This window comes from Canis aureus, chromosome 28 (assembly GCF_053574225.1).
Source record: "Canis aureus isolate CA01 chromosome 28, VMU_Caureus_v.1.0, whole genome shotgun sequence".
NCBI classification, from domain to species: domain Eukaryota; kingdom Metazoa; phylum Chordata; class Mammalia; order Carnivora; family Canidae; genus Canis; species Canis aureus.
Window position 1 is genome coordinate 38,540,170 of NC_135638.1, and position 12,566 is coordinate 38,552,735.

Genomic DNA, 12,566 nt, shown 5'->3' on the forward strand with positions numbered 1-12,566 from the left:
AATTCCTTCCAAAGTTGCATTGAACATTCTCGTTTATACTCCTTATGGATTTGCATAAGAATTTCTCTAGATATTTATACGGGAATGAGATTGCTAAGTGGTGGTGGTGGGTGCACATATGTCATTTTACTAAGTAAAAACAAAATCAAAAATATTTAATCCTGGGCAGCCCGGGTGGCTCAGCGGTTTGGTGCTGCCTTCGGTCCAGGGCCTGATCCTGGAGACCGGGATTGAGTCCCACATCGGGCTCCCTGCGTGAAGCCTGCTTCTCCCTCTGCCTGTGTCTCTGCCTCTCTCTCTCTCTCTCTCTCTCTCTGTGTGTGTCTCTCATGAATAAATAAAAAAAAAAAAAAAAAAAAATATATATATATATATATATATATATATATATATATATATATATAAAATCCCTAAACAAAATCTTGGAAATAGGAGCATCAATTCTACGTTCTCACCAGCTTACTGGTGTACACTCACCCCTGCCAAAACTTGACAGTAATCGGCTTTTTTATTTTTGCCAGAATAAGCACAAAATGGTACTTCATTGATATCTTAAATTTTATTTCTAGGTTTTAAGTGGTTTTCAACATCTGTCATATACTTAGTAACTTAATAACTTTCCTCTTTTATAACTTGCCTATATGCATTTTTTCTTAATGCATTCAAGAATCTCTTGAATAAAATAGAATATTAACTTTGTATCAGTTTAGAAATTATAGATATTTTACCTATTATGTTATTTGTCTAGGACTTTTTTACTTTTTTATTTATGTCTTTCCTTGAATGGAAATTGTTAATTTTCATATAATCAAATTAATCACTTTGTCTTTGTTTTCTCTCAATTATCTTTCGTTAATGTATAGTTAATCCAGTGTGATTTTTGAACTGTGAGAGGTAAAACTGACCTTCTGGAGCTTTAATATTGTGGTCATGATAAAGACTGAATTGAATTGACAATTCATAACTACTCCAACTCATAACTACTCCAACTCATAACTACTGCCCATAATCTAGTTTATAAAGAATGTCTTTCACAGAAACCTTGATTTACTGGCTTTCTAATAATATGTAAATCACTGGTATTTTTTTCTTGAAATTTTTTATGTTAGTGATCTTTTTAGGACAATGAACCAATCTAGTATATATATACATTGTCTTAAAATAAAGGAATTTTTAAATAAAAACCAAATGTGGAATACTATTTGTGTTCCTCTGTTGCAAAATATGTAAACATACATATATACTTATAGACATATGCATATATAATCTTTTAATATTACACTGTATTATATAGTATATGATATATATTCTATATGGTACTATGTAATCCATACAATTTCCTATTTTTATTTAGACTTTTCATTATATCTCCTTAATGACATTATTTTAAAATTCAATTTTGGGGGCTATACTTACTCTTGCGTTCAAAATTCAACAGTGCTAAGAAGTTATTACTTTAATTATGTCATATAAATTCTTATTATACTTTTAATATTCTCAAAAATGAACTAAATAATATGGATATTATTTTTCTAATATGAGTTTTTAATATCCATAATCATTTTTATTAGCATTTTTCCCCTCTACCATAAATTTCCTAAACCATCATCTGGAGATGGTTTAATATGTTGAACTTAAAAGCTTCTTTCATCTATAATATTCAACTTGATAGAATTCTCACACACTGAAGAGCTATAGAAACAACATGAATTAATTTTCACAGAAATCTTACTGAGAGTTATTATGATTCCAGACATCGAGGACCAGACTTGCCTTAGCTGACCAATTATTGCTTTAAGAAATCTCCACAGGGATGTGGTAATATTTATTAGTTTAATGTTTAACATTAAAGCAAGGTGGCTGGAAAGATAGGCATTTCATACCTTTCTGAAGATGACAAATTACTAACACAGTTAAATCCCATTTGAATCAATGTTGTAAAAAAAGGAAATATTTCACATAGTTATACTAGATTTTGGAATGCTTTAGTTCCCTAAATAATGCTGTTATTGTTGCTGGAAGCTTTGCTTCAGGATAATTATCTACTCTTCTGCAATGGACAGTATCATGTGGACACTGTATTACATTTTTATTGTCTTGGAAGTTTCTGTAATGCCTTTTATATGAGATCATTCCTAACTTCAAGGTTTGTTTGATACTTTTAATCATGGAATTGATTTTCAAAGCAATACAGGGTAGACAAGCTGGCGATGACTTTGTTGAATCATCCATTCTTGATGCTGTACAGAGGGTTGACAGTGCAATTAACTCCACACGAAGACATTTGTTTTCACAGTAAGAATTTATTTTATTTTGATTACAAAATTGTTTTCACTTCAGTCCTACTTGGTTTTTATAATCTCCATAAATCACAGTAGGCATAGTGCATAAGATTGCCAAAGCGGGTATTTTCTTTAGTCTGTGTGCCTGTTATCACCCTCTGGGCTAGCCACCATTGCCAGCTCAGTCTCAAAGAGAATGCAACTTGTTTCCCATAGCATCTAAATGGCATAAATTTACATTACAGACCCACTCTCTATGGTCCCACAATAGGTACCAGGTAATGGGTTCTGCTAGGTCATCATCCACCAGTGTCAGACTCAGTGCTTCTGCCAATCCAGGAATTGAAAGTAATTGTCAAGTTGAACACATCTGGTCATAAGCTGATAGCTCACAGGTGAAAGCTTTGTTTAGGACATGTAATATTTTGATATATTTTAATTTGAATCAGAACATCTTTAGAGTAGTGAAGTGTTCTGGTTCTATGAAGTCCCCATCAGTCCTGATGGAGGTATATGGGATGTTTTGCATCACCTGAACCTATCAGAGAAAACATGACTGTTTTCTTTGAAGTCAAATAAAATATGCATACAGTCTTTGCAGCTGTTGGTCTAAAAGGAATACCTTATAATGCCACAGTCTAGTATAACACTTCCCTGCATACTCACAAAGAGCATGGCTTTCCGATCATGGACTTGTGTTCTGGAGCCATGCAGCTTATTTATATTCTTACTGTGATTCCTCACTTCATCACTTTCTATCTGAGTGACCTTGGGCAAGTGACTAAACATCTTAGTACTTCATACTTCTCGACTGTGAAACGGGGATAACAATAAGATCTCTTTCACGGACATACTTGCTGGAAGATTGAAGAAGTTAGTACAGATAAAGTGCTTCAATAGTGTCTGTCACATAGAAGGGGCTTAATTAAAGTGAACTGTTAATATCATTACTATTATTCTATGATCTAAAGTTATTATGATTCCAGACATCGAGGACCAGACTTGCCTTAGCTGACCAAAATCTGTAAAACAGTTTCATATTCTGGATGACTAATATTCTTTTAACTTATTTAGTTCAATTCTTCAATGTGTATAAACCACTACTGTGTGCTAGTCGGTAGGCTTGGTATGTGGAATATAAAGATGAATAAGGCACCATCTTGCCCCTGACACAGTCTCTCTGTAGTAGAAGACACAATATGTCAACAATTTAAGTACATCCTGTTGGGTATGTAATAGATGTTTGTGAGCATACAGAAGTCATTGTCAAGAGTTACCAGGGAGATTTTATAGGGAGAGCAATACATGAGTAGCATGTTAAGGTGAGCAGGAATTTCCAGGCAGTTACATTTGAGTAAAGAGAAGACAGACAAGGCCAACAACCAGAAACTGAGTGTATAGCACACTGTTTCAGAGGGTTTACTGAGCCCCCTAAGAACTATGTGTGGACTCCACAAGTTTATAACTTTCACCATAGATACTACCTTTTATAGAAAACTATTCTTTAATTCACCTATTCATTAAAAATATATCTTTTGAGTTTAGCACTGTCACTGGCATTTTAGGAATCCCTCATTAACAAAATAGGAGAAGAGCTCTCAGCTCCCTCTTTGAAGCTTATTTTCTGGTAGGGAAGCTTTTCTTTTTCTTGATTGTTTGGGAAATGTATTCTTAAATGCACACTGAGATTCATGGATTCTGCAGTTTTGCCTTGTGAACAGTAATGTCTTTTGTCATTTGCAGAAAACCTCGCACCCCTAGTGATCTGCTGGCTCAGTTTCGTTATCCGCATGACCCATTTACTGTGGAGATGGCAAGAGCTGGGGAGATTTTTGAGCACACACTTCTGCTGATCCAGGAACATGTGAAGCAGGGGCTTACTGTTGATTTGGAGGGTAGAGGTCAGTTTCTGAGGGGACATTCTGTTCTCAGCCTACTGTCATTAGCAAAACTGATCACTCCTCAGTTTTTAATCTCCAAAACACCATGTAATTTAGAAATGAATTTACCACTTTACCAAATGAATGCAGATGTTTCTCATAAGAACTGTAATTCAAAAGAAAGGATGATATATATATATATATATATATATATATATATATATATATATATTTTCAAACCTGTCAGCTTCTATCAGCTACATATGTCTAGCAAATCTAGGGGTCCTACTTTACTTTTTTAATCCAGAAGATGTTCCCACTTCCATGAAAAAGACTTTATTCCCAGGGTAATGTTCCTCTGCTTATTACTGGAATCATCTAAATCATTCAGTGAACTTATTTGAATACCTCCCTCTACTTATATGTATCCTTCCCAGTCTTTGTTGTTGTTGTTGCTATACTGACATTCTCATGTATGTTTTTCCCCAAAACCAGACTTTACTTACTAAATGCCGAATGAGAATGATACACAAATCTTTCTGATTTTCTAATCTTTCTCTTTAAAGTAAAAATGTGATCCTTTGCTATACATTATTTGTTCTGTGAGCACAACAGCAACTTCTAGAGGTTTACCCTTTCTTTATTCCCCATCAGAAAATAAACCAAGATACAGTGCACAAGGCACCTTCTGTGCTTGGCTCACCCCTTAGGTGCCCTATGCAATTACTACAAAGCTCTATTTATTAGCTTCTAGTGATCCATTATACTATGTCTTGGGTTTCAGAGTTTCCTAAACTAGAATATCCAAGTGAAATTTCCATATAGTCCATATTAGCACTTGAATCCAATTTCTGTCTAATTCTGAATCTCACTAAGGATGAGTTAGCCATGGTCAGCTCTGCAAAAAGCTCAGTTCTACAATATTCCTCAGCTCCAGGTCAGGACAATGGGCCTTTGAGTTCTCTTCTCATACATATCTATTAGAAGAAACAACTTTCGAGAATAACTTAGTCTAAATTCAAACTAGAAAATAAACAATCAATATAAAGAGATTTAGCTTTGTTAACATGTGCATCCATTGTTCATGATGTTCATTACCAAACTGTTTATATTCTAATCTAAAATATTCAAGGACTTTAACAAAATTTTCTCACGGAAAAAACACTATGTTGTTCTACCTCTCTCTTATTATTTGTAAAGTTAAAGGCCTTTTTTTCCCTCCAGGATAATTTTGCCCTAAAAGTGAACCCAGGACCCATGTCTTTATACATAGGAAGATTATTGTATCTATCCAAGACTAAGCTATCTCAGGGTCTAGCCACAGACCAATTTGCAGGACTTATAGGACAAACGGTCCTGGTATCATTAGCCAGTTTCTGATGATTAAGTAGAGATAATAACTCTTAGCAAGCAGGACTTAGTGAATAGTCTTTGCAGATTTAGGATTATGCTGCAACTTTAAGCTCTGTCAAAAGAGTGGCTCCCAAATACCTCCAGGTTGTATTGCAGGTTCCCTGGAGAATGACAGCCTATGGTGGTTTAAAAGCTACTGCTTAATCCCTTCATATCAACTATCACACAGGTTAATATCACACCATCCACACTAGCACATTATAGACCCTGTCTTCTAGGAGCATAAAGCCTGAAAGAAAGAATTCTGAAATGGAAAATATGCATATTACAACCTTGTGATGAGGACTTAACAGATCCTTACGAAATTATATTGGTAAAGGCACAGAACTAAGAGTTTGATGGGAACTGGGACATGTCTCTCCATTTCTGTTTGTTCTAGCAGTTAATCATTGCTCATGAGAGAGACATCACTAGGCATCCCCCACCCCCCTTTTTATTAGAACTTTCTGTTTTATCCTAATGAAATGTTGAAGGATCTGGGAGAGATTTCTGCCCACTTGGAGTGGCCCGTCCCCATGGCACCTGGGCTCGAGGTCCCTCCGTCACTCCACCTCAAGAACAGCTCTCCTCACTGCTGTTGTTGCTCTGCCTTGCAGAATTCCGGTACAATGACCTGGTGTCCCCACGCTACCTGGGCCTCATCGCCAACTTATCTGGATGTACAGCCCACAGGCCAGTGCCCAACTGCTCCGACATGTGTTTCCATCAGAAGTACCGAGCCCAGGACGGGACGTGCAACAACCTGCAGCACCCCACGTGGGGTGCGTCCCTGACCGCCTTCGAGCGCGTCCTGAAGCCTGCCTACGAGAACGGCTTCAACCTGCCGCGTGGGGTCGGCCGTCGCAGCCCGTCGGGTCCCCCCCCGCTGCCGCCACCCAGGCTGGTCTCCACGGAGCTGGCGGCCGCGGCCGCGGTCACCCCCGACGACCGGTACACGCACATGCTCATGCAGTGGGGCCAGTTTCTGGACCACGATCTGGGCCACGCGGTGCCCGCCTTGAGCACTTCTCGCTTCTCCGACGGGCGGCCGTGTAGCGCCGCGTGCACCGACGACCCTCCCTGCTTCCCCATCGTCATCCCGGGCGCTGACCCCCGGGTCACCCGGGCGCCCTGCATGTTCTTTGCACGCTCCAGCCCCATTTGCGGCAGCGGCGTGACCTCCTTGGTGATGAATTCCGTCTACGCCAGGGAGCAGATTAACCAGCTCACGGCCTACATCGATGCCTCCAACGTCTACGGGAGCTCGGACAGGGAATCCCTCGTCCTGCGCGACTTCTCAGAGCCCCGGGGCCTCCTGAGAACCGGCTTGCCCTGGGCCCCTTCCGGGAAGCCCCTGCTGCCCTTCTCTGCGGGCCCCCCCCCCGAGTGCACGAGGCCGGAGCAGGGCAGCCGCAGCCGCAGCCGCTGCTTCCTAGCGGGGGACCGCAGGGCCAACGAGCAGCTGGCCCTCACAGCCATGCACACGTTGTGGTTTCGCGAGCACAACAGGGTGGCCGCGGCGCTGTCTGCCCTGAACCCCCACTGGGACGGAGACACCCTTTACCACGAAGCCAGGAAGATCGTGGGTGCCCAGCTGCAGCACATCACCTACAGCCACTGGCTGCCCAAGATCCTGGGGGAGCCGGGCATGAGGCTGCTGCGGGACTACCAGGGCTACGACCCGAGTGTGAACGCGGGGATCATCAACTCTTTTGCTACTGCAGCCTTCAGATTTGGTCACACCTTGATCAATCCTATTCTTTACCGACTGAACGACACTTTCGGGGAAATCCCCGAAGGCCATCTTCCCCTCCATGAAGCTTTCTTCTCACCGTCCAGGATAATCGAGGAAGGTGGCATCGATCCCCTCCTTCGCGGGCTGTTTGGCGTGGCCGCTAAATTGCGGGTACCCTCCCAACTGCTCAGTTTAGAGCTGACTGAGAAGCTTTTCTCCACCGCCCATTCTGTGGCCCTGGACTTGGCTGCCACCAACATTCAAAGGGGGCGAGACCACGGGCTCCCTCCCTACGCTGACTTCAGAGTTTTCTGCAATTTGACTTCCGTTGAAAATTTTGAGGATCTTCGAAATGAGATTAAAGATTCAGAGATTCGGCGCAAACTGAAAAAGTAAGTGTGCAAATGTTGCTTGGATTTTTTATATTTCTGAGAGGGAGAAGTGTTAAAGGACATTTTGTGTGGTTGGATTTGGTTGCCTGGTGATGTCCCTGCAGAGCCTTTAGTAATTGTTATTGCAGAAGTCAAATATTAAAGGAAGGATTTCCAGAGACTACCTATAAACCCCTTTGTCTATCCACCTCCTTTGCAAATGTAAATATTAATGCCTCCTTACTAGTAGTTGCTGATACATCTCAATGAGGAGAGGTGTCTCCTGCATTCCTGTTCTGTCATAATCCAATCAAGGCTTTTTATTGACATGAGGTCACAAGTTCTAATATAAAGCCTTGAAATAAAATGGTCCATCACGTTAGTTCTTAGGTAGAGCAAAGTAGTGAAATGAAAACAGAAATTAGTTTTTGTCAAAAGAATAAATAATTCTGAATTTAGCATCAGAACATAAGTCGAGGCTTATTCACTACATCAGTAATGCCTTTCAGTAAAGTATTAATGTTATATTCTCTACATGTGAGATTCAAATTTCCTTTTAACTTATAAGTATGAGACATTTCCAGGTAACAACTCTAACTGCTCCTCATGCTCATCACCCTTCATTCCCCCAAAATATTTTTGAAAAACTAAAGAAACACTTTATTGAGTTTTGTTTGTAGTTGGCTAAATATAGAAGACTGACATGCTTATTGATAGCTTATGGTATTAATGTGAAATCTTTCAAAGGAGCTTAGAATTGCAAATTTTGGAGCTAATTGTCAACAATAGGCCCTTTTTTGTAATTCTAAGGATGTGAGTGTTTTTATGCCACTAGAAATTGTTTCATACTTACGTAGAAAGTTAAACAAAGAAAATGTATAATACATGTAGAATAAATCAGAGTATCATGCAGGTTGAATTTGCAAGAACACTGACTTTGGATTCATAGAGACCTGGTTTAAATCTCTACTCCAACACCTATTAGCGCTGAGAGCATGTGAACAGTATTTAAATAGTTTTAAATCTCAGAATACATATAAAACGAGAAGGTGCTGCTTCCTTCTCAGAGTTGTTCAAAGATGAAATTATACAGATACTAGGTCCGTTCTGGTACGTAACAGGTAATCCACGTGTGTTACCTGTGGATAGATTTATTATATATAGCATTATCATTTCTATTGTTAGTATCACTATTAGATTGCACATCATCTGCTCTGATCCAGCCCTGTGCTAGGCACTGAGACCCAAGATGAAGGAAATAGCGTGCTCTGAAGAGCCTGGCAGAATGCAGGGAAGGCAGGGAGCTGGCTGTAATCCACGTGGAAAGGGCTGTTATAGAGATGGAAATTGAATGTTACAGGAGCACAGAGCTGAGAAATGGAAGGTATGTGTAAGATTCACAGCAAGCTACTGATAAAAGATGTCATTTGATCTGTTCTTGGAATTTTCTGAGTGTGATCAGTTGAATGAAATGGGACTAGTGGGCACTATCCCAGGGTGAGGGAAGGAGGCAGGAAGGTGTGGGGCTGGTGGAGGAGGGAGTAGAAAGGTGATGGGGGGGGGGGGCTGTTAAAGGGCCCTGCGTGCCACGCAAGAGAGTTTGATCTTCATTCTGCATTTAAAGCAGGAGAGTGACTCGAGGACTTTTCTATGAAATGCTAACCTGCACAAGATGTCCTGGAGGGAGGAGAGGCTGGAAGCAAGGAATTTCATAGTTTCTGGAGTAATTCAGGTGAAGCAAGAAGACAGGGTAGATGGGCTCTTGGCAGTATGTGCAACACTATTTTCAGCATTTTAAATGTTTTCCGTAACACATTGTCTACATTGAACAAACCTGGGAGCAAGTCTTGCTTTACAATTCATTGGGGTCCCACTTCTCAATTTGCAGCTAACTTGTAAATTCACCACCATTTATAGAGTAGCAGAAATGTGTCCCTTTAAAGTGTTCCCATCTCGAAGTCCTCCTTAGTCCTCCGGTTCTCAAGGGTGAAGCAGCAGGGGGCTCGTCGTTGCCGCATGCAGCACTAGGCTGGAATATAGACACGGGCCCTCTACTGCAGGCCACATCCTCCAGTGACTGGCCTCCAAGATGGACAGTGGCCCGTGCACTGTACACTGAGTCTTCCTGTGCTTGGCTTTCTGTGTGCACTTGGGGATATTAACACTGAGTCTTCTGAAACCTAAATGAGGCGTCTCCTGGCTCTACGGGAGTTTGAACTGTGGGAACTGTGCAGCCTGGTACATGGCCTCAGCCAGAGGAGACCAGGACTGCCCAGCACCAGTAGGTGCCAGAGGCCAGGAAGCTGAGCTCTGCTACTTTCCTCTGACTCTGCCCTAGCATTTGTAGTGACTCTTAAAATAGCAAGCACAGACTCACTCAGCGGTGAGCACAGACTCACTCAGCGGTGAGCACAAAATGGTAAGTTGGGTTGTGTTTACAGTCTCCGTCTTCACCCATTATTTGTTACTTCTTTTCCTCTTTGTTTTAATTTGCAACTGGTTTTAGGTTTGTTTCTAAACCACTCCAGTCAAATCTGGAAAGAGGTAGAGCATACCATTACATCAACAAAATAAATGCTGCCCCACAATATTAAAAAGTCCATACTTTAGATGACAGGACAGCTTCAGAACTGGCTAAAGCAGAGAATCAATAAAATAATGCATTCGCATGTCTTAGGTATTTTAACTTCACACATTTGAGGCCACATTAAGTCCTGTATGCACTTTGGGCAGCAAGAGAGGGTGCAAAATCTGTGTTCTGGTTTTGTTATTTCTGCTTTGTTACAGATCTGCTAATTAGAATTCTCAGTCGCCTGGTTTGGGCATAAGCTTATGCCCAGGCTGAATCTTTTGTGTGTGTATCAGTTCTGAACAGGGGATGGGAATTTTCCAGGGAAGTGATGGTATGAATACAGACTCCCACGTGTTTCCATCATCCCCCCCATAGCTTATTGTCCTGTAACACTAATTGGTATAAATGTTTGACTCTCCTTTTGACAAATCCTTCCCCAAAAACCAAATTTGTTTTTCACAGGAATACATATTCTCCTCTTTCACACAAAGACTTCATTATTTTATGTAAACATTTAATTGAATTATGTAATCTGAATCACAAATCTGACTGTTTGTGAACGCCAGTGATGCCCAGCTGATGGGCTGCAACTGCAGCAGGAACCCCCAGCCCCAGGGCCATTAGCCCACCTATGTGGGCAGGAGTGGGGAGCACTACAAAGTGAGGACTCTGAGGGAAGAAGAGGTTGTTTAAAATAGGTGATACATGCTGTACACTGTAGACATTTTGTGATAGTTAAAAATATTTGGGATGTAGAGAAGGGCTACATATGATAGTGTAAAACTAAGAGAAAACCCAGAGGGTAATGGGGGGATAGAGAGGTGGTGTCAGGTGGCCCAGGTTCTTTTTCTCTGTTTGGACAAATTGAGTTGTGCTATCTTGGTTGACTTTAGATTAGTTTTGTTTCCTCAACTATAAAGTGAAGATGTTTCACTAAAATTCCTTGAAGTCCTTCTAGATCTAAGATCATATCTTTTTTTTTTTTTTTTCAGTTAACAACTATGTGATATAATATAATGGTAATTCAGAAGGTGTTCTTTAATTGTCTTTTTTTTTTTTAAGATTTTATTTATTTATTCACGAGAGACACAGAGAGAGAGAAAGGCAGGGACACAGGCAGAGGGAGAAACAGGCTCCATGCAGGGAGCCTGATGTGGGTTGGATCCTGGGAACCCAGGATCACGCCCTGGGCCAAAGGCAGGTGCTAAACCGCTGAGCCACCCAGGGATCCCCTAATTAATAGTCTTAATCCACATATAATATCTTCATATTTCAGAATATATCTCCTCACCTTTATATGTCATCAGGTCTACAAAGCTAATGATCTTTTTTCACTTCATTTAATTTTGAAGGCTTGTATCAGTTTACCACCCAGAAGTAAAATCTGATTTTCCTGGTTGCTTCTATTAGTACTTTCACATTGGATCTTTTAGGTAGCTTTTAAAAAGGCAGAATGACACATGGAAAGCATGCTACAACTTTCCTCTCGAATGACGATTTTGCCCTGAGCCCTACTTGGTCTGTTACAAGAAAGCCACACTAGGACATTGTTTTAGTCAGCTTCTCTTCAATTCAGTAAGATGCGTGAGATACTTTGGATTCTCCTTAAGGAACTCAGGGCCTGGGGTGTGGGGGATTCATAAGCCACATAACCCTGTCCTGTGACCTGTGGAGCAGTGGGAACCAGGAAATCAGAAAGGATTTCTTCAAGAAGGTGGTATCAAAACTGAGTCCTCCATATTGTTTTCCACAGTGGCTGCATCAGTTTTCATTCCCCTCAACAGTGCACCAGGGTTCCTTTTTTCTCCACATCCTCACCAACACTTACTATTTCTTGTCTTTTTGATGCTACCCATTCTGACAGGTGTGAGGTGATATCTCATGGTGGTTTTTTTTTTTTTTAAGATTTATTTATTTATTTGAGTGAGAGAGAGTGAGCATAAACTGGGGGCTGGAGGGCAGAGGGAGAGGGAGAAGTGAGAGCCTGACTCATGGGGCTCAATCCCAGGCCACTGAGATCATGACCTGAGCTGAAAGTAGCACTTAAGTGATTGAACCACCCAGCCACCCCTCTCATTGTGGTTTTGATTTGCATTTCACTACTGAACAGCAATGTTCAGCATACAAACAAACCACTCTTAAACAGAGAAAAAAGGGAAGCCAAGAGGAGGGGGCTGGCAAAATGGGTGAAATAAATAAAGGGGACTAAGAAGTACAAACTGCCAGTCATAAAATAAATAAGTCATGGAGAATGAAAAGTACAGCATGGGGAATAGTCAATAATACTGTAATAACGTTGTTTGGTGACTACACTTAGGGTGAGCACTGATTTAT

The 12,566-nt window shown here is 40.8% G+C and overlaps 1 protein-coding gene across 11 annotated transcripts in view; it reads left to right on the top strand.

Annotated features, from left to right (window-relative positions):
- The window catches only part of PXDNL (peroxidasin like), a 429,362-nt gene that overhangs the window by 352,897 nt on the left and 63,899 nt on the right, over positions 1-12,566 (top strand). For all 11 annotated transcript variants that reach the window (XR_013367442.1, XR_013367443.1, XR_013367444.1 and 8 more), the window contains 3 exons: positions 2,187-2,295; positions 4,026-4,183; positions 6,172-7,681. Coding sequence is in view for 8 of the 11 variants with exons in the window: in XM_077876968.1 (XP_077733094.1) it covers positions 2,187-2,295; positions 4,026-4,183; positions 6,172-7,681 (1,777 nt within the window). In the remaining 3 variants the exon portion in view is untranslated. The remainder of the gene's footprint in view (positions 1-2,186; positions 2,296-4,025; positions 4,184-6,171; positions 7,682-12,566) is intronic.